This window comes from Pseudophryne corroboree, chromosome 6, assembly GCF_028390025.1.
Source record: "Pseudophryne corroboree isolate aPseCor3 chromosome 6, aPseCor3.hap2, whole genome shotgun sequence".
Classification (NCBI taxonomy): Eukaryota; Metazoa; Chordata; class Amphibia; order Anura; family Myobatrachidae; genus Pseudophryne; species Pseudophryne corroboree.
The window spans coordinates 821,326,999-821,350,686 of record NC_086449.1 but is presented as its reverse complement, the minus strand read 5'-3'; the positions used below and the strand labels follow the sequence as shown (position 1 = coordinate 821,350,686).

General features: G+C 45.2%; 1 protein-coding gene across 1 annotated transcript in view; it reads left to right on the top strand.

The window, feature by feature from the left end:
- The first annotated feature begins 16,152 nt into the window (after positions 1-16,152).
- TMTC1 (transmembrane O-mannosyltransferase targeting cadherins 1) overlaps positions 16,153-23,688 on the top strand; it is a 35,300-nt gene continuing 27,764 nt past the window's right edge. Inside the window, exons 1-4 of the mRNA XM_063929176.1 lie at positions 16,153-16,380; positions 20,206-20,279; positions 21,089-21,265; positions 22,676-22,757. Coding sequence (XP_063785246.1) covers positions 16,168-16,380; positions 20,206-20,279; positions 21,089-21,265; positions 22,676-22,757 — 546 coding nt within the window. The 5' untranslated portion in view covers positions 16,153-16,167. The remainder of the gene's footprint in view (positions 16,381-20,205; positions 20,280-21,088; positions 21,266-22,675; positions 22,758-23,688) is intronic.

Below are 23,688 nucleotides of genomic sequence, written 5' to 3'. Positions count from 1 at the left end.
TTACGATAATAAGTTCTCTCGTCTTGTTGTTCTTCTTGTTCTGCTGTCCTCTCAAAGGTGTTGTCTCTCAGTCTTCAAAAACGATCATTCTGGTGATGCAATATCCCTTCCTAACCGACGATCTTTCTGTAAGGAGCAAAAATCTGGCATTACCATTGGTTAACACTTAGGGGTGACATACCATCTTTAAATCATGGAAACATGAGTGAGGAGAGAGAGAAAATAAAAAAAAAAAAAAAAATAAAAAAACAAAAGAGATAGAGAACAATTCATGTGCATATATACATCACATAACTCGACAATAACCATCAATAAGAAAAGAGAAACAAAGCATTTTTAAACATTGTAAGAAAACATTGTTAGTATTAGAAAAACATTGTCAGACTTATTAGGCTGTCGTATCTACGTGTCTAATGGTCTCCTTGAGCAGTCCCTCCCCACCAGCACTTGCATTATTCCACTGTCTGTATCTGGCCAGAATACATTGTGGTGGATAGGTCATGCTGGGGTTTGGTAGACTTCTGCAAGGACCAAGCGAATATGCAATGTTTGAATTCTTACCAATAATCGTCAGAGATGGGGATAGAGAGAGAAAAGGGAAAAACATTTTTCACAAATACATTTACAACGTTTAGCCTGGTCATTCCCGTGTCTTCAGTGAATGACCTCCCACTTCATTAACCGTTACCTCAGGCTTGCCTCCATTCCTAACAATCACCTTTCCTGCCTATGTGATTCTTGATTATAATGGTGTGTGTTGTAATTTTGCTCATTTCTTGGTCTAGGGGGTCTAACTTTATGTGGGCTGTTGCAGTTGTGGGCATAATGCCCTTCTCTCCTACAATGGTAACAAATCCTGGGCTTCCTCCAAGTGTCAGTGAAATGGGGTCTTGGCTGATTTGATGCCTCCTCAAACGCTCGGATGCTCATCATCATCAATCGTTTCCCCTGTGCTTCCCTGGTTCCTTGGTTTTTATGATTATGGTGTGGTCTTTCTCGTGATCTACAATCTCTTGCAATGTGTCCCTTTCTATGACAATGGTAACAGACTACCATATCTGGATTTCTCGCAGGGGTGTGGGGCTTTTGTTGGGGTGGTCTTGTGGTTTGGGCCTGTATTTTTGCTGCCATTAACTTATCTCTTTGTGACTCTCTGTATCTGGTGATATTCTGATCCTGATTGATGACGGCCTCTCTTAGTGCAGTCACCGAGATATCTCTCCAGTTTGGGTTGGTGGTCTGTACCCTTGTTTTTAATTCATCTTTTAAACCATTCATTAATACCTTAACCGCTATTCTTCTATGTTGCGCATTTGTCTTGATGTCCGTGATCCCAGTGTTCCCAGCCATTATTTGCAGTGCTCGATTGAAATAATTAGAAACATTTTCCCTTTCGTTTTGTCTTATGGAGAAAATTTCATTCCACTTGACAGCAGCTGGGAAATATATTCCTAACTGTCGGTTAATCTGCCTAATACATTCCTGATTGTGTTCCTCCGTACAAGGTACCTCTGTGTTTAATTTACAATCAGCAATGAACTTTTCAGGGTCAACCCTGGAGGGCAAACATGCCCTCAGCACTGTCCGCCACTCTTTGTTGGTGGGTTCTGTGGCGTTTCCTAGTTCTTTTATAAACCTTTGACATTTGGCTAGATTTTTCCTAGGATCAGGAAATTCAGACACAACTGATCTCAATTCGGTCCGGGACAAGAGACAGCGCATTGCACTGTCCTTGACGGGAATGATTCCCTGATCGTCAGTCTTCCCATTGGGGACTGAGATCACCCTGGCCAGATTGAGCTCAGTTCCATCATCTTGTGTTGGCCTTACAATATGGGGTACATCTGTTTGTGCGTGATATGAAACATTGTACGTACCTGTGGACACGACCTCACCTGACCCTCCGTTAGGGGGTTCGATTATTGCCTTTACCCATTTGGTCGTGTCCACCTGGATGGCTTCTGTGATGGTTGTTGGAAGAGGTGCTGACATCGTTCTGGGCTCACTGTCTTGTTTGTATTCCTGAGGGAGGTTTGACATGGGGTGCAACTGGCACAGGTTAATAGTTGTACATTCAACAGTATTACAATAATCATTGTTACATTTATTACACTTATTCTTATAATCTATATTACAGTTGCTAAGAGCATTTTTGTTGTTCCACCCTTGTGCTTTTCTCTCCGCAATCAACTCCTCTCCTGCTGCCATATCTCTCCTCTCAAGATAAGAGTCAGAAAAGTCAATAGACTCTCTTTGTAATTCACTTTCCTGTTGCCATAACTGTAAATATTCATAATGTTTATTTTGTCTCTTCGTTAGTTCAACGAGACTTATCCTCCTCCTTAAATTTTGTAACACCTCTGGACTGAAGCTACCTATTCTTGGGAACTTGTCCCTGTCTTGTACAGTCATTCTCTCCCATTCATCACAAAAAACTTCAGCGTGATTTCCATATTTCTTACACATCACATATCGTGCCGACCCGATGGATCGGTTCTCTGAATCAACCTGAACCTGGGTTGATCGCCCCCTACCTGAACAAATGGCCCCCATAATCTGCAGGCGTTGCTTATTCCTCCTTGAATATCAAGGCTTTCAGCGCACCCTTACAAACAAACCAAGATGTCCTTGGGCAGGCCGGCGGTGGTGGTTTATCAAGTACCCCACTTACTTCTCGCCCACGTTGGCCTATGCCGCAATCACTGTAAACCAGAGCTGTGGTACCCAACCCAGGGCCCCTGTGAACCTTTAGTTTACTGGAACATATGAGGGTTACCCGCAGGACACTTACTCTTTCCAGTAAAGTTGGGGTTGTTAGATAGTTCCTGAGTGACCAGCGAACTTCCCTTCCAAAAATAAAAAATTACACAAATCACGTCAGAATGTACAGATAGCGTTTGTGACCACTTTACTCTAATGGTATTAGGTCAGATTACTAACTACTGCACACAATAACGTGCGGTCCAATCGTTCAGTATACGAGCACTACTTGTCATGTACTGAAAGATCAATGGAATCGATGTTTTCGGCTGCGATTCCTTCAACCAGAGCTTGTATGGCCTATATGGGTTCTGCACCAACACCCCAGGCGTTGTGCCACTGGACTTTTATAGCGGACCTCTTTGTCTATTTACCTGTTACCTTACGACCTCCTGGTCTGTTTACCTTATGACCTCCTGGTCTTGTTACCTTATGACCTCCTGGTCTGTTTACCTTATGACCTCCTGGTCTTGATACCTTATGGTCCGCTATACTCTAATGCTCAAATATTATTTTAACCAGGGATGCCTCCCTGGCCACCGTATATGTCACTTACACGTATGTTCCTTAACGAGTACCCGACTTTCCTTTTGGTTCCACCTTAAAGTTATATAAACTTTTGTATACAAAACACACTCACTCAACACATGTACACTTTGTTTCTATATCTATTTCTGCGCAGAAATTGTCTTCAGGCCAAGAGTGTTACCAATTAGGAGCAGGATCTGTTAAACTAAATTTTAGATTTTCCAAAAATAGATTTGCGTTATTTACCGCTTCGCGTTATCTACCGCTGTGCGTTACTTATCGCTTTTGCGCTAATTATCGCTTTGCGCTAATTATCGCTTTGCGCTAATTCAACTTTTCGTGACTTGGGCTACGTGGGCGTAACCAGACGCTACGTTGCGTAGTGTACGCTGCGTGCGTCTGCCTTTTGGATTGCGTACGCTAGTCTTTGTTAGCGACACGTGTACGCAATGCAAAGGATCCACCGTAACACAATATATTTATTTATCAATGTAGGTGATCCCTGATCATCTACCGCAATCCACACTGACTGCCTTGTATCTCAGACAAACCCGTGTGTTGTTCTATACTTTAACTATTACCTCTACTATTAAATAACAGCAAATCTCCTTTTAGCCCTTTCTATCAACTATAAAATTTGGCAAACAGGAATAGTGATATACGAAAAAATGAAATAGAAATGCAGATATATGCGTGCGTACGCAAGACAAAAGAAAAATAAACAGTTTTAAAAGACACAAGCGTTTTGTTCTTACTTCCGGTTACCGGATTCCTTCAGCACTCTTTACCTAAGCGAAGCAGACGCTTATCCCGTCAGCAACTGCGAGACAACCTCCCACCCTTTTGCTGGGGGATAACGTCTGCTGATCTACCTAGTGCAGATGTGAAAAGGACCGGACGAGCCCGCAATTGACAATTCTAAATTCCTTTGTCGTATAAACAACCCTTATGAAGCTAAGAACACTGTACGCTGCTTACTTAAGAAATACCGTAATGATACGCTGTTTGCGTAACGATCGCTCAGCCGTAGGCGAGACGCTCAAGCGTCACGTTCGCTCACGGCCCAGTGATCACAGGACACGTTATTGGTTATGTCTAGGGGAAAGATTCGCTGTAACGTAGCATACGCTAGAGACCACGAGGAGGTCACCAGCGGTGCAGACGCTCACAACACTATACCTTTATGTTAAACCTTATACCGATGAAACACACAGAATACCTTAATGTGAGTACAGGGTGTAAATGCAACCTTGTGTAACCTGACTATCTACAAAGCTGTTTGAGCGTCACCGACGCTCAAGTGAACACTTAACACTATAGTAAATACACTGATACTGGTTTAGGGTTCCAAAGCCTATTATCTGTATTATATCTAGTATACTTGTAAAAGAGTAACACAGTACAAATGATACACTACAATATAACAAAGACTTCCTAACCAAACACCTAACTAAGGGATAAACTACAATGCTATCCTGGTTTAACACAATACAATACAATACTATAAAGTTTAGTCTAGGGGAGATATGAGAGAAAAGAGAGAATAGAGAGAGAGAAATAGACACAGAGAGAGAGAGAGATAGAGAGATTTGCTCACAGAAAGACAATGATTATGGAGAGAACTTACGCACAAAGGGTATGATCGCCAGCGCCTCGATATCCAGCTCCCGATTATCAGCAGATAACCGTTGATGAGAGAGTGAGAGCTGGATGTGGTCGGCCTGCCTATTTATGCTCCACACACAATGCAATCTCCTAGTCCTTACAATCCTACAGTTTATTGGACACAGGAATTCGGCCCTGTACTGTAACCAAAGGTCATAGGTTGATTCATACAGGTGGGCTGTGCTGATTTCCAACAGCTCAGGTGGGTGGGGAACTGGGTTTCCCGCCGCATACCTGAGTATGTGCAAATCATAGAAATGGACATAAACTTCTTATGTCCATAACTATTCGCACGAGCGATTAATACGCTCCAAACCAACACCGGAATATTGCTAATTAAATACTCTTCCGATGGGTATCAAACACTGCTGTATGACTCCTGTTAGACCCTTCGTGCAATACAAAGAGGGATTCCTCCGCTCAGGGACATTCTATCTAAACCAAACTTACAGAAACTATTGAGGGGAACATGATCTATAAACTACATTAATTGTGAACATTTGTAACTAATGAGTCGCACGCTACGATCACATAAACTCTACCGTAAATGCGCATACTGCGCGTGCGAGTGCACGCTATTGCGGGTATGCGCTTCCACGGGAGAGCGTACGCATGCGCAGCACGGACCAGTGTGCGGTGCAAATATGGCAGTGTGCACTAAGACATTTTTCTGACTTTGACACAGCGCTCCTCACAGTGACTGTAATAGGAGACACCCAGTGATCACGCCTGAGTGTATAACATTACCCTTATTACACTGTGTAGCAGCGCTCCTCACAGTGACTGTAATAGGAGACACCCAGTGATCACGTCTGAGTGTATAACATTACCCTTATTACACTGTGTAGCAGCGCTCCTCACAGTGACTGTAATAGGAGACACTCAGTGATCACGTCTGAGTGTATAACATTACCCTTATTACACTGTGTAGCAGCGCTCCTCACAGTGACTGTAATAGGAGACACTCAGTGATCACGTCTGAGTGTATAACATTACCCTTATTACACTGTGTAGCAGCGCTCCTCACAGTGACTGTAATAGGAGGCACTCAGTGATCACGTCTGAGTGTATAACATTACCCTTATTACACTGTGTAGCAGCGCTCCTCACAGTGACTGTAATAGGAGGCACTCAGTGATCACGCCTGAGTGTATAACATTACCCTTATTACACTGTGTAGCAGCGCTCCTCACAGTGACTGTAATAGGAGACACCCAGTGATCACGTCTGAGTGTATAACATTACCCTTATTACACTGTGTAGCAGCGCTCCTCACAGTGACTGTAATAGGAGACACCCAGTGATCACGCCTGAGTGTATAACATTACCCTTATTACACTGTGTAGCAGCGCTCCTCACAGTGACTGTAATAGGAGACACCCAGTGATCACGTCTGAGTGTATAACATTACCCTTATTACACTGTGTAGCAGCGCTCCTCACAGTGACTGTAATAGGAGACACCCAGTGATCACGTCTGAGTGTATAACATTACCCTTATTACACTGTGTAGCAGCGCTCCTCACAGTGACTGTAATAGGAGGCACTCAGTGATCACGTCTGAGTGTATAACATTACCATTATTACACTGTGTAGCAGCGCTCCTCACAGTGACTGTAATAGGAGACACCCAGTGATCACGTCTGAGTGTATAACATTACCCTTATTACACTGTGTAGCAGCGCTCCTCACAGTGACTGTAATAGGAGGCACTCAGTGATCACGCCTGAGTGTATAACATTACCCTTATTACACTGTGTAGCAGCGCTCCTCACAGTGACTGTAATAGGAGGCACTCAGTGATCACGCCTGAGTGTATAACATTACCCTTATTACACTGTGTAGCAGCGCTCCTCACAGTGACTGTAATAGGAAGCACCCAGTAATCACGTCTGAGTGTATAACATTACCCTTATTACACTGTGTAGCAGCGCTCCTCACAGTGACTGTAATAGGAAGCACCCAGTAATCACGTCTGAGTGTATAACATTACCCTTATTACACTGTATAGCAGCGCTCCTCACAGTGACTGTAATAGGAGACACTCAGTGATCACGTCTGAGTGTATAACATTACCGTTATTACACTGTGTAGCAGCTCTCCTCACAGTGACTGTAATAGGAGACACCCAGTGATCACGCCTGAGTGTATAACATTACCCTTATTACACTGTGTAGCAGCGCTCCTCACAGTGACTGTAATAGGAGACACCCAGTGATCACGTCTGAGTGTATAACATTACCCTTATTACACTGTGTAGCAGCGCTCCTCACAGTGACTGTAATAGGAAGCACCCAGTAATCACGTCTGAGTGTATAACATTACCCTTATTACACTGTGTAGCAGCTCTCCTCACAGTGACTGTAATAGGAGACACCCAGTGATCACGCCTGAGTGTATAACATTACCCTTATTACACTGTGTAGCAGCGCTCCTCACAGTGACTGTAATAGGAGGCACCCAGTGATCACGCCTGAGTGTATAACATTACCCTTATTACACTGTGTAGCAGCGCTCCTCACAGTGACTGTAATAGGAGGCACCCAGTGATCACGCCTGAGTGTATAACATTACCCTTATTACACTGTGTAGCAGCGCTCCTCACAGTGACTGTAATAGGAGGCACCCAGTGATCACGCCTGAGTGTATAACATTACCCTTATTACACTGTGTAGCAGCGCTCCTCACAGTGACTGTAATAGGAAGCACTCAGTGATCACGTCTGAGTGTATAACATTACCCTTATTACACTGTGTAGCAGCGCTCCTCACAGTGACTGTAATAGGAGGCACTCAGTGATCACGTCTGAGTGTATAACATTACCCTTATTACACTGTGTAGCAGCGCTCCTCACAGTGACTGTAATAGGAGGCACCCAGTGATCACGTCTGAGTGTATTACATTACCATTATTACACTGTGTAGCAGCGCTCCTCACAGTGACTGTAATAGGAGGCACCCAGTGATCACGTCTGAGTGTATAACATTACCCTTATTACACTGTGTAGCAGCGCTCCTCACAGTGACTGTAATAGGAGACACCCAGTGATCACGTCTGAGTGTATAACATTACCCTTATTACACTGTGTAGCAGCGCTCCTCACAGTGACTGTAATAGGAGGCACCCAGTGATCACGCCTGAGTGTATAACATTACCCTTATTACACTGTGTAGCAGCGCTCCTCACAGTGACTGTAATAGGAGGCACCCAGTGATCACGCCTGAGTGTATAACATTACCCTTATTACACTGTGTAGCAGCGCTCCTCACAGTGACTGTAATAGGAGGCACCCAGTGATCACGTCTGAGTATAACATTACCCTTATTACACTGTGTAGCAGCGCTCCTCACAGTGACTGTAATAGGAAGCACTCAGTGATCACGTCTGAGTGTATAACATTACCCTTATTACACTGTGTAGCAGCGCTCCTCACAGTGACTGTAATAGGAGGCACTCAGTGATCACGTCTGAGTATAACATTACCCTTATTACACTGTGTAGCAGCGCTCCTCACAGTGACTGTAATAGGAGGCACCCAGTGATCACGTCTGAGTATAACATTACCCTTATTACACTGTGTAGCAGCGCTCCTCACAGTGACTGTAATAGGAAGCACTCAGTGATCACGTCTGAGTGTATAACATTACCCTTATTACACTGTGTAGCAGCGCTCCTCACAGTGACTGTAATAGGAGGCACTCAGTGATCACGCCTGAGTGTATAACATTACCCTTATTACACTGTGTAGCAGCGCTCCTCACAGTGACTGTAATAGGAGGCACTCAGTGATCACGCCTGAGTGTATAACATTACCCTTATTACACTGTGTAGCAGCGCTCCTCACAGTGACTGTAATAGGAGGCACCCAGTGATCACGTCTGAGTATAACATTACCCTTATTACACTGTGTAGCAGCGCTCCTCACAGTGACTGTAATAGGAAGCACTCAGTGATCACGTCTGAGTGTATAACATTACCCTTATTACACTGTGTAGCAGCGCTCCTCACAGTGACTGTAATAGGAGGCACTCAGTGATCACGTCTGAGTGTATAACATTACCCTTATTACACTGTGTAGCAGCGCTCCTCACAGTGACTGTAATAGGAGGCACCCAGTGATCACGTCTGAGTGTATTACATTACCATTATTACACTGTGTAGCAGCGCTCCTCACAGTGACTGTAATAGGAGGCACCCAGTGATCACGTCTGAGTGTATAACATTACCCTTATTACACTGTGTAGCAGCGCTCCTCACAGTGACTGTAATAGGAGACACCCAGTGATCACGTCTGAGTGTATAACATTACCCTTATTACACTGTGTAGCAGCGCTCCTCACAGTGACTGTAATAGGAGGCACCCAGTGATCACGCCTGAGTGTATAACATTACCCTTATTACACTGTGTAGCAGCGCTCCTCACAGTGACTGTAATAGGAGGCACCCAGTGATCACGCCTGAGTGTATAACATTACCCTTATTACACTGTGTAGCAGCGCTCCTCACAGTGACTGTAATAGGAGGCACCCAGTGATCACGTCTGAGTGTATTACATTACCATTATTACACTGTGTAGCAGCGCTCCTCACAGTGACTGTAATAGGAGACACCCAGTGATCACGCCTGAGTGTATAACATTACCCTTATTACACTGTGTAGCAGCGCTCCTCACAGTGACTGTAATAGGAGGCACCCAGTGATCACGTCTGAGTATAACATTACCCTTATTACACTGTGTAGCAGCGCTCCTCACAGTGACTGTAATAGGAAGCACTCAGTGATCACGTCTGAGTGTATAACATTACCCTTATTACACTGTGTAGCAGCGCTCCTCACAGTGACTGTAATAGGAGGCACTCAGTGATCACGTCTGAGTATAACATTACCCTTATTACACTGTGTAGCAGCGCTCCTCACAGTGACTGTAATAGGAGGCACCCAGTGATCACGTCTGAGTATAACATTACCCTTATTACACTGTGTAGCAGCGCTCCTCACAGTGACTGTAATAGGAAGCACTCAGTGATCACGTCTGAGTGTATAACATTACCCTTATTACACTGTGTAGCAGCGCTCCTCACAGTGACTGTAATAGGAGGCACTCAGTGATCACGCCTGAGTGTATAACATTACCCTTATTACACTGTGTAGCAGCGCTCCTCACAGTGACTGTAATAGGAGGCACCCAGTGATCACGTCTGAGTATAACATTACCCTTATTACACTGTGTAGCAGCGCTCCTCACAGTGACTGTAATAGGAAGCACTCAGTGATCACTCCTGAGTGTATAACATTACCCTTATTACACTGTGTAGCAGCGCTCCTCACAGTGACTGTAATAGGAGACACCCAGTGATCACGCCTGAGTGTATAACATTACCCTTATTACACTGTGTAGCAGCGCTCCTCACAGTGACTGTAATAGGAGACACTCAGTGATCACGTCTGAGTGTATAACATTACCCTTATTACACTGTGTAGCAGCGCTCCTCACAGTGACTGTAATAGGAGACACTCAGTGATCACGTCTGAGTGTATAACATTACCCTTATTACACTGTGTAGCAGCGCTCCTCACAGTGACTGTAATAGGAGACACTCAGTGATCACGTCTGAGTGTATAACATTACCCTTATTACACTGTGTAGCAGCGCTCCTCACAGTGACTGTAATAGGAGACACTCAGTGATCACGTCTGAGTGTATAACATTACCCTTATTACACTGTGTAGCAGCGCTCCTCACAGTGACTGTAATAGGAGACACCCAGTGATCACGCCTGAGTGTATAACATTACCCTTATTACACTGTGTAGCAGCGCTCCTCACAGTGACTGTAATAGGAGACACTCAGTGATCACGCCTGAGTGTATAACATTACCCTTATTACACTGTGTAGCAGCGCTCCTCACAGTGACTGTAATAGGAGGCACCCAGTGATCACGCCTGAGTGTATAACATTACCCTTATTACACTGTGTAGCAGCGCTCCTCACAGTGACTGTAATAGGAGACACCCAGTGATCACGTCTGAGTGTATAACATTACCCTTATTACACTGTGTAGCAGCGCTCCTCACAGTGACTGTAATAGGAGACACCCAGTGATCACGTCTGAGTGTATAACATTACCCTTATTACACTGTGTAGCAGCGCTCCTCACAGTGACTGTAATAGGAGGCACCCAGTGATCACGCCTGAGTGTATAACATTACCCTTATTACACTGTGTAGCAGCGCTCCTCACAGTGACTGTAATAGGAAGCACTCAGTGATCACTCCTGAGTGTATAACATTACCCTTATTACACTGTGTAGCAGCGCTCCTCACAGTGACTGTAATAGGAGACACCCAGTGATCACGTCTGAGTGTATAACATTACCCTTATTACACTGTGTAGCAGCGCTCCTCACAGTGACTGTAATAGGAGGCACCCAGTGATCACGTCTGAGTGTATAACATTACCCTTATTACACTGTGTAGCAGCGCTCCTCACAGTGACTGTAATAGGAGACACTCAGTGATCACGTCTGAGTGTATAACATTACTCTTATTACACTGTGTAGCAGCGCTCCTCACAGTGACTGTAATAGGAGGCACCCAGTGATCACGTCTGAGTGTATAACATTACCCTTATTACACTGTGTAGCAGCGCTCCTCACAGTGACTGTAATAGGAGACACCCAGTGATCACGTCTGAGTGTATAACATTACCCTTATTACACTGTGTAGCAGCGCTCCTCACAGTGACTGTAATAGGAGACACTCAGTGATCACGCCTGAGTGTATAACGTTACCCTTATTACACTGTGTAGCAGCGCTCCTCACAGTGACTGTAATAGGAGGCACCCAGTGATCACTTCTGAGTGTATAACATTACCCTTATTACACTGTGTAGCAGCGCTCCTTACAATGTTTATTATAAGTGACTATCTGTTCATGACTGTATGTATGACATTCTCTCTCATTATCTTGTGTCAGTGCTCCTTACAGTGACTGTAGGAAAAGCTCACTGATTTCATATTTGTGTATGACATTTCCTGTCGTTGATAATCCTGCCATCAATTGGACCTCAGGGACTGTAGTTGTACACTTGTCTCTACGTGCGGGCAAACCAACGCGTTTTTCACAGTACAGCTCTGGAATGGATGTAACAACAACACGTTACTATGCATTCCACACCCTTTCGAGGCCCCAAACACACATCTTACCCACGCTGTGCAGACGACTTGTGCCTGTACAGCCATTCTGTGGTATGATCCATGGGTGGTATTCATGTGACCGGCGATCAGGAGATCGACGGTCACATGACCTCCCCCAACATCCTGCCCCCTCACTAACCCGACGGTCGGCATGTCGACCAACAGGGACAATTTTCACTCGTGGGTATCCACGACACCCATAGAGTGGGAATACAACCCAAGGTGACCACAGGTCGCCACCGAGCCCGCAAGGGGCTTGCTGCACTCGCCCCTCTGGCCGCGTCGGTATGCTGCCTGTATCCCAGCGTCGGTATGCTGTCCGTTTTCAGCCATACCACACCCTGATCCATCTATATTCTGTATTGGTTCATAAAAATCATGGGCTGACCTTCCCGTGTATCACAGTCGGCAGCAATCTTAAATTTACTGACAACCAGTAAAAAATTGACTTGTGTCTGTCATTAAGAAAAAATAGGGATCAGCCTCTGACACGGCTAATTGTAAAATAGCATTCAGTACACTAATTTATTTTTAGTCTAAATGAGGTTATGTGTTCTCTGTGACTAGAATCCGGACCCCTAGAGGCTTTACTTCTTGATGCAGGATAAAATAATGTGTCAGTAGAGATCGTTTGTTTTCTGTAACTTTATATAAAATTGTCAGTAACTGATTTATTTATTAATAGGTAACTTATATAGCGTCAGCATATTCCATCATGCTTTACAATGGGAATAAGAATATTTTCAAGCTTTGTCCACTGTTATCTAGTGTGGGTGGCTGTAACGAGACTCTTGGGAGTTACGATTTTCCATCCATTTCTGTCTTCCAACGTCTATTAATTTAAAATTCTGCAATTTCCACAATGCTGTGTGACCATGGCAACCACAGCCGCGTGTCTCATGGTGTAGCGAGCAGAGATGCTTTAGAACACCCATCTGAGCTTTGCTTTCACTGTATAATTGTCCTCTGCTGTCACATGGCAGGCTAAGAGCGTGTTTGTGCACGTATATGGCAGCCATACTTGCCCATCCTCCAGAGAGGTTTTGACAAAGATAATGACAGTATTTGTTGGAGAACAGCTAGAGAAACTTAGATTGCATACAAGGGCTTTAACTTGCTATTAACAGAAGCAATAAATCATTCTATGTGAGATTGCTGCTTTCAACTAAAACGTTTGTCAGAATAGTTTTATTGTTGGGTTTAGTGGTCTGTTTCAATACTTAGAATTTCTGATGCTTGTAAAAAAAAAAAAAAGCCCCATAACTTGTAATAAACTGTTTCTCTTGTGATACAGTGTAACAGGGCCATTAATACCATCTCTGCTTTCCATGCCATTTAAGAAGAAAGTGCAGAATAGGTTGTTTATAGTGAGAGGCCGCCATCTGAAAGTACTTTCCTCCCAGCGCAGGGCCGCGTTGTCGTGCGGTTTGTTTATAGAAGTCCTGGGCCTCGTCTCAGTTCCCTCACTGCTTACATTGCTCAGATATCTTTCTGGTTAACTCCCAAAGCTCTCCCAGCACAGCTCTTAGAAATCTGCGTTGGTCAATGCTGCTCCATCATTGTAGGGATATAGGTGGTCATTCCGAGTTGATCGCTCGCTAGCAGTTTTTAGCAGCCGTACAAACGCTATGCCGCCTCCCACTGGGAGTGTATTTTAGCTTAGCAGAAGTGCGCACGAAAGGATCGCAGAGCGGCTACAAAGTTTTTTTGTGCAGTTTTAGAGTAGCTCAAAACCTACTCAGCACTTGCGATCACTTCAGACTGTTCAGTTCCTGTTTTGACTTCGCAAAAACGCCCTGCGTTCGCCCAGCCACGCCTGCGTTTTTCCTGGCACGCCTGCGTTTTTCCAAACACTCCCTGAAAATGGTCAGTTGACACCCAGAAACGCCCCCTTCCTGTCAATCACTCTGCGGCCAGCAGTGCGACTGAAAAGCTTCGCTAGACCTTGTGTGAAACTACATCGTACGTTGTAACAGTACGTTGCGCGTGCGCATTGTGCCGCATACGCATGCGCAGAAGTGCCTTTTTTTGCCTCATTGCTGCACAGTGAACGAATGCAGCTAGCGATCAACTCGATAGCTGGGTTATTAGCTCTATAAGTCAGTGTACGCAGTGGCAGGCTCTAGTTACAGCTGTAATTACAATGTATTGTGCACAACAGTGATTTATGGGGCAGAGCTCGGAGCAGACGTACTCATTGTTACAAGACACCCTCTTCTTATCGCTGGCTGCACTGTAAATAAGGACAGACAATACTGTAGGGCACCGCCCATCGCTTCATGGAATAAGGCTTGATTTAATGACACCACATCAAAGATATAACCGTATGTTGAGGCTTCCTGGTACTTCAAAGGGGCGCATTCAGTTAGTTGCGAGTTATAGATGTCAGGTCTAGTGGTGAGGTCACAGATTGTGACCTGTGGGCATTAAAGAGCGGGGAATTATCCTGAACCCCGAAAAGAGGCAAATAAGATAGTGGACGGTGTACGAGGCTGTGAGTGGCCGTGAGGACGGTGTAGGAGGCTGTGAGTGGCCGTAAGGATGGTGTAGGAGGCTGTCGGTGGCCGTAAGGATGGTGTAGGAGGCTGTGAGTGGCCGTAAGGATGGTGTAGGAGGCTGTTGGTGGCCATAAGGATGGTGTAGGAGGCTGTGAGTGGCCGTAAGGACAGTGTAGGAGGCTCTTGGTGGCCGTAAGTACAGTGTAGAAGGCTGTTGGTGGCCGTAAGGACGGTGTAGAAGGCTATTGGTGGCCGTAAGGATGGTGTAGGAGGCTGTTGGTGGCCATAAGGACGGTGTAGAAGGCTGTGAGTGGGCGTAAGGATGGTGTAGGAGGCTGTCGGTGGCCGTAAGGACGGTGTAGGAGGCTGTCGGTGGCCGTAAGTACGGTGTAGGAGGCTGTGAGTGGCCGTAAGGACGGTGTAGGAGGCAGTTGGTGGCCGTAAGGACGGTGTAGGAGGCTGTCGGTGGCCATAAGGACAGTGTAGGAGGCTATGAGTGGCCGTAAGGACGGTGTAGGAGGCTCTTGGTGGCCGTAAGTACGGTGTAGAAGGCTGTTGGTGGCCGTAAGGACGGTGTAGAAGGCTATTGGTGGCCGTAGGACTTTGTAGGAGGCTGTTGGTGGCCATAAGGACGGTGTAGGAGGCTGTGAGTGGGCGTAAGGATGGTGTAGGAGGCTGTTGGTGGTCGTAAGGACGGTGTAGGAGGCTGTCGGTGGCCGTAAAGACGGTGCAGGAGGCTGTTGGTGGCCGTAAGGATGGTGTAGGAGGCTGTTGGTGGCTGTAAGGACGGTGTAGGGGGCTGTTGGTGGCCGTAAGGATGGCGTAGGAGGCTGTCGGTGGCCGTGAGGACGGTGTAGGGGGCTGTGAGTGGCCGTAAGGACGGTGTAGGAGGCTGTTGGTGGCCGTAAGGATGGTGTAGGAGGCTGTCGGTGGCCGTAAGGACGGTGTAGGAGGCTGTGACTGGCCGTAAGGACGGTGTAGGAGGCTGTTGGTGGCCGTAAGGACGGTGTAGGAGGCTGTGAGTGGCCGTAAGGACGGTGTAGGAGGCTGTTGGTGGCCAAAAGGACGGTGTAGGAGGCTGTTGGTGGCCGTAAGGACGGTGTAGGAGGCTGTGAGTGGCCGTACGGACGGTGTAGGAGGCTGTTGGTGGCCATATGAACAGTGTATTTTAGTGTTTGTGGGTCATACCACCAGTGTTAGCATTGCTGTGGCGAGATGTAATCCTTAGGGGAGATGTACTAAGCAGTGATAAGAGCGGTGAAGTGAGCCAGTGGAAAAGTTGCCCATGGCAGCCAATCAGCATTGACGTAACATTTTATAATTTGCATACTATAAACATACTATAGTTGCCATGGGCAACTTCTCCACATGCTCACTTCTCCACTTTTATCACGGCTCAGTACATGTTCCCCTAAATCACATTGGGCAGTAAAAATCCCTATAAGTCATGCACAGAAGGTAAACAGGGCAATAGATTCTTCATGCCCGCAGATGGAGGGAGGGGGGTAGTTACATTCTCTGATGACCTCTGACCCTTCTCTGCATTTCCCCTACAGAATTAATGTATATTTGGGAGGCCTGGACCCGTTTTATTTCCACGCGGTGAACGTGGTCTTCCACTGCGCGGTCAGCTCTCTGCTCTGTTACGTCTGCAGCACGGCTGTGTTTGAAGACAAGTGGCAGGCGTTGGCCACCGCCTTGCTGTTTGCCGTACACCCCATTCACACGGAGGCGGTAAGTGGCGTCATATCTTTTATTGATGTGGGATTGTGTCTTTGCTGTATTAGTGTTTCTCAGGTCTTAAAATACTATCATAAGAGTATCCGTTGTAAATTTCAAATTGCTTTCTAACAAATATTTAAAATGCCCGCTCTAATATATACTATGGACGCCTGCGCATCTTATTACCATGTGCTATGAATGTGCGCTATACATCGCAAAAACACTGCATCCCATAAGAGAAAACAATACACCCACACATTATCTGAGTTCCAAAGCTCATTGATGTATATATTTGTTATTAAATATGTATTCAATATATCACAATGTACAGTGTATATATATATATATATATATATATATATATATATATATAGTTACATGGTTACAATTTACACAGTAAGCAGTTAATACAAACTAATTCAACTACATACATGGCCAGCGATACAATTACCATATTTTGCTCAAATAAAGTCTCCATTCCATATCACTCTCTCTCTCTCTCTCTCTGTAAAATCATGCAGCCACTGGACAGACAGCATCTCCATCATCATCTGGGACAAAAAGACAGCCAGCTATTGTGTCTGCAATCAGCTATATACTATTATACTATGTAGTTTTGGGGGAGTGCACAGACTAGTCTAGGGGAGGGAACTTTCTCATTCATGATGAGTCACTGGTCAGTTCATGCTGTCTTCCAGGAAATCCATTGTTCTAATAAGAGTGACTTTAGCTTTGATACATTTAATCATATCTACTTGTTGCAATGAGCTACAACTTAATAACAGGCATCAAATTGATATACACATTAATCTGGTTGCTTTAATACCAAACACGACATTTCCATCTTGCTTCGTTCCAATAATACACATACATGACATTACTCCATTATATAATTTTAAAACATTATGATGTCTGGCGCTTGATATGTTATAATTATGTGCTGTATGAAATATGTGTTGAATCTATCTTTGTGGCATGTCTGTGTAAATGCATATGTTACCATATACAGCGGTGCGCGCTGTGCGTATTCGCAAGTATAGCGACTCATAATGTGAGTCTGTATGTTCTCTCTATGTAATATTTTTTACTTCGACACCGTTTACTTAGATATATCAAACCTTCCAAAGAAAAAAAACTGGAGTAGTTGCCCATAGCAACCAATGAAATTCTGACTGTTATTTATCTAACACAGTCTATAAAAGGACAGAACTGAACATTTAATGACTACCATCATCATTGTTATTTTTCAGGGAAAGCATTTAATGAATTTCTGTGGCTTTTTTCCCTACATGCGAACAAGATTATTGAGTATAACATAAAAGCGGTATCCGGTCTCTAGGTCGACAAGAATTAAGTCGACAGTGTCTAGGTAGACCACTATTGGTCGACAGTAAGTAGGTCGACATGGTTTCTAGGTCGACAGGGACTCTAGGTCGACATGACAAAAGGTCGACATGAGTTTTTCACTTTTTTTTTTTTTACCGGAACTGACAAAACATCACTGATTAATACTTGTCAATAAACAAGAATAATATACAAAGAAAAAAAATGATTACGATCTGAAAGTAAAGTTCTGATTGTTCTTTTGAAACATCACTTTTATTTTATTATTTATTTATTTATTTGCTATTATGTTATTTTTGTTTACTGATGAGGGATTGTCTGATAATACTGACCAGATTGTAACAATGTGTCGCAGCGGAGTTTAATGAATTGTTACACGCAATTTATGTCACACAGAAGCACAATAAATATTAGTTGATCTTAACCATTGCATTAATCTATAGCCGCACATCACATAATTAGTATACCTCAAAATAATATATAAAACTAGTTTATTCTAATATAAAGTTTCGCCGTAAGAGCGCTGGATGTATCTAATATAAGTGGTTGGATGCCTCACATCCTGCCAGCTCTGCAGTAGCGCAAGAGGGGCGATTGAGCGCCAATACACTGCAACCTCAGCCTGTTACTAAGGAGACCAGCACTCCAAGGCACATGCAACAATATACTGTAACCGCCACAGACATGATCAAAGTATAGCACATACAATATATATATATATATATATATATATATATATATATGGAAAACTGGAGAGATAGGGTTCGGCGCTCAGTGTTGCTAAGAAATGGTAAATTTAAAAGCCAAAAAATATATATATGTATAAAACTTATTTTATATCAAAAAATTTAATATATATGAGAGTAAAAATTTTTTATACAAAGTACATAAAAACATAAAAGTATGGACCAAGTACCGGTAAATATTACAAGGATAAGGAGATCAACTTAGCTTAAAAAACAGCAGGGGATTAGTGCAGGAAACCCAACGCGTTTCATCTCATCAGACTTCTTCAAAGATATACATACACATATATATATATATATATATATATATATATTATTGTAGCAAGATCAAAATCAGCGAGCTGTCTCTTGGTGTAAATGGTAGCACTTTGCGAGCGTCAGCCATTTAATACCACAGCAGTCCGGGGCCTTTGTACAAGTAGCCCTATTCTATTTTATTGTAAGTAGTTTATTTGCGCAGAACAAAATGTAAATTAAAGCTAAAAATAAATCCTGGCCAGTGCGGCGCTAATGATAACGCAGATCTCCCTCTTTCAGGGTGGAAGGACCTAGGGCTCAATTCAGAGCTGATCACTGTGCTGCAACTTACACTGTCCTGCGATCAGATAGTCGTCGCCCAGGGGGAGTGTAAATTCGCCCCGTGCAAGTGTGCCATTGCATTTATACGCTGTGCGAAAATTCCCTTCAGTCAGCGGACAGCTGCAAATCCATTCACATCACACTCACCACCCAGTGTTTTCCCATTCTGTGCAGTGTGTGCGTAGCTCAATACTTACTCCTCCAGTGCGATCACATCAGGCTGATCGGGGCCGGAGCTGACGTCACACACCCTCCCTGAGAACGCTTGGGAACGCCTGCGTTTTTCCTGACACTCCCAGAAAACTGCCAGTTACCACCCACAAACGTCCGCTTCCTGTCAGTCACCTTGCGAACGCCCGTGCAATCAGAATTTTTTGCACCATCCTTTTGCTGTTTGGCGACGCGCCTGCGCATTGTGGTGCGTATACGCCCGGGATGCGAAAAACGCACAACAGCGGTCAGGTCTGAATCGGACCCCTAATGTCCAGCTCGCACAAACAGACTTTAAGGGGGTCATTCCGAGTTGATCGCTAGCTGCTTTCATTCGCTGCGCAGCGATCAGGCAAAAAATCTGCAATTCTGCGCATGCGTATGCGGCGCAATGCGCACGCTCATCGTATTATTACAACGAACTATGTAATTTTGCACAGGGTCTAGCAAAGCTTTTCAGTCGCACTGCTGGCCGCAGAGTGATTGACATGAAGTGGGCGTTTCTGGGAGGTAACTGACCGTTTTCAGGGAGTCTTCGGAAAAACGCAGGCGTGCCAGGAAAAACGCAAGCGTGGCTGGGTGAACGTAGGGCGTGTTCGTGATGTCAAAACAGGGACTAAATAGTCTGAAGTGATCGTAAGCGCTGAGTAGGTCTGACGCTACTCTGAGACTGCACAAAATTATTTTGTAGCCGCTCTGCGATCCTATCGTTCGCACTTCTGCTAAGCTAAGATACACTCCCAGTGGGCGGCGGCCTAGCGTTTGCATGGCTGCTAAAAACTGCTAGCGAGCGATCAACTCGGAATGACCACCTAAATGCATCACTTATATATAACCGTAGCAGTGTCATATTGCAGATATGTTATTATGGTCACAGAGCTAACACCCATATCATTGACAGTAGAGATTGCGCATCACATACATTATTACCTCATCACTTTCTCTGTGTCTCCGGCAGGTTGCAGGCATTGTAGGAAGAGCAGACGTGCTATCCTGCTTCTTATTCCTCCTCACCTTCCTCTTCTATATAAGGTTGGTCTTTTCATTACGCGGTGAAGTTGCCGACAGATACCAGCACTGTCGGTCTTTTCAGGGGCGGAATACGTGATTTCTGAGATCTTATAGTAACATTTGGGGGAGGCCGCGGAGACTCCGGTCCCATGAAGCTCGCTCTGCTCTTACGAGCATGTATAGGGGCAGCATGGCTTCACTGTAGGCTAGATGTGCCGGCAGCTGCGGAGGCCGGGGCCCCGTACACCGACACACTCTGCAGGGGCGTTACTAGCTGATAGTGTTACAGATTTGCTATATTAAATATTATTATTAAAATAGAGCTCAATACAGTTCTGCGCCTCAAGCAGACGTCAGTGCGCTTGCTGTACATCAACGAATGGGGGGGTCTAACTGATGAGCCATAAATAATGCGCTGCAATAAATTCTGCTCCACAGTTGTCACTTTACTGAATCTTCCTATACACATTGCTCTGGGCAGCTGCTGGCATTCTCAGAGATAGGGTGCAAGCTCAGTATCTTTATTCACAATGGGGGTCTATGTACTAAAAGCCTTGGCTAGAGATAAAGTGGACCGAGATAAAGTGCCAGCCAATCGGCTTCTAGCTGCCATATTACAGTGTTTGAAAAATGACAGTTAGGAGCTGATTGGTTGGTACATTATCTCCAGACACTTTATCTCTCTCCAATGCTTAGTAAATAGACCCCTAAATGTCTAAATAATCACCGATAGTAATAAATATTCTGACATTTCATGTGTTTAGGATGAAGATGGAAATTGTTCTGTCTTCGTGTATTAAGCTTTTTCCATGTTTTGTCTCTTGTTTCAGGAGCGTGGAGGTGAACCCAGCCCCCGATAGTTTCCCCGGCACCTCCTCTCCCCTCCTCCTGCTGCTCAGCCTGCTCCTGGGGACCTGCGCAATGCTGGTGAAGGAGACGGGGGTCACCGTGTTTGGGGTCTGCCTGGTGTACGATTTCCAGATCCTGTGTCTAATGAGATATAAAAGGTTCTCATTCATCCACTTTGGGGGGGAGGGGCCGCGATCCTTGGGGCTGTGGTAGGAATAGGCGCCTATTGAAAAGTCAGTCTCCACCCCTCCACCAATCGGAGGATAGTTTACTGACTGACAAGGCCAACAATTAAACGTAAGAGAGCAAAAGAAGGTTCCGGAACACAGTGCCCCCAAAATGGAGTCCAAGGGGGTAATGTATCAAGTCTTGGAGAGAGATAAAGTGGATGGAAATAAAGTACCAGCCAATCAGCTTCTAACTGACGTTTTTCAAACCCAGCCTGTGAAAGTTAGGAGCTGATTGGCTGGTTCTCTCTCCACTTTATTTTTCTCCAAAGCTTAGTACATAGACCCCATAGATTCAACAGTAAGTCAGTAAATTTTCTTATTTAGTAACGTGTGTAGAACGTCCACTTATGCTATAAACACACAGAGAATCTCCCAGGACGGCCGTGTATGCTGGCTATCCGCTTTTGCAGCAGCCGCAATCCAGTAAATAGGATTCTGTACACACCCACACACTGGTGTTTTGTGTTAAGATGCAGGTGCAATTATGCCCCAGGTACACACAAGCAGTTTGTTGCATGCTGTGCTCCGGCTGCGCTTTGTGAATGAGCCCCAGAGAGCGCGTGTAAGTGTGCAGTCCTGAGTTCAGGGTCGATAGTGTACATATAGGGGGTGATTCTGAGTTGTTCGCTCGTTAGCTGCTTTTAGCAGCATTGCACACGCTAAGCCGCCGCCCTCTGGGAGTGTATCTTAGCTTATCAAAATTGCGAACGAAAGATTAGCAGAATAGCGATCAGAAATTTCTTAGCAGTTTCCGAGTAGCTCGAGACTTACTCCTACACTGCGATCAGTTCAGTCAGTTTCGTTCCTGGTTTGACGTCACACACACGCCCAGCGTTCACCCAGCCACTCCCCCGTTTCTCCAGACACTCCCCCGTTTTTACCTGACACGCCTGCGTTTTTCCGCACACACCCATAAAACGGTCAGTTTCCGCCCAGAAACACCCACTTCCTGTCAATCACACTCCGATCACCAGAACGATGAAAAAACGTTGTTACGCCGTGAGTAAAAGACCAAACTTTTGTGCTAATTTACTTGGCGCAGGCGCGCTGCGTACATTGCGCATGCGCAGTTTGCGACTAATCGCTCCGTAGCGAAAAAAACTAACGAGCGAACAACTCGGAATGACCCCCATAGAGACACTGCGTGTGTGATTATATTATATAATCGTGGTTTTTTTGTTTTGGTTTTTGCACTGCGCCGTGTGAGCCAGGAAGGAATAATGAGATCAGTTTATATAAACTTTACATTGTAGTAACATGTGACAGACCCTCTCGGTACCTGTGACTGTGTGCAGGACCCTGATTACATGATCACCCTTCCCTTTCTGTGACCTCCAGGTCCTCCTCTTCCCACCACCCTATGAACATCTGGAATGCGGCCGGTCCCTTCCTGAAGAGAGCCGTCCTGGTTTCCTGCCATGTGAGTGGAATATTGGTTTCAGTTCAGTATTTTCTCCTGACGGAACAGAGGGCTGTGCGGAGCGCTCTGTACTGGTGTACGGAGCCAAGTTACTGATAGCCCACTTGTAACGCAGCCGGGATGGTTTGTTCCTGAATTTGGAGAGAAGTGATGTCTCTCCCAGCCAGGTTCAGCTGCGTTCTAATGTTTGGATGAAATTATTGTCCACAGTGAATAAAACAGTTCTATATTCAACTAAAGGCCCGTACACACTGGTCGATATATCGGCCGTTCTCCTGAACGGCCGATATATCGTGGGACCGTCGGCCAGTGTGTACGGCCGATATGTCTGTGAACTCCGTCGCTCACAGACGTATCGCGTCGGCTGCGCAGCAGCAGTCCGACCGCCCGTACACATGCTGCGGCGGCTGGCGGTGATTGACAGGTGAACTGGGCGGGCTGGCGGGCGCCCGCTCGCCCAGTTCATGACGTTAGTCCCCCGACGGATCGGGCAGTGTGTATGCACAGCACACTGCCCGATCCGTACATAGATATATCTGCAGATCAATTGATCTGCAGATATATCTACTGGTGTGTACCCACCTTTAGTATTAACCCTGCGACTGCTCTGTATGCAAAATATTAACCACTTCCAAAGTATATAGCTTCATGGGTTATGTATATTAGACTGTGCATACCTCCCAACATGACCCATTCCAGTAGGAACAAAGCGCTCTTCTCCTGGACTCTCCTATTAATATATGATTGGCGTCACCTGTGTTCAACTATTTAATAAGAAAGGTGTTTCAACACAGAAGAGGAGGAGAAGCTGGCGTTCCTGGGTCACTTACAGCTCCCCCCCCCCCATCTCAACTCTGGTCGGAAAGCTCCATCGGTGGGTCATGGTACCTGATACTCCCGTGTCTCTGCCTGCACTGCATACTGTCCTTCT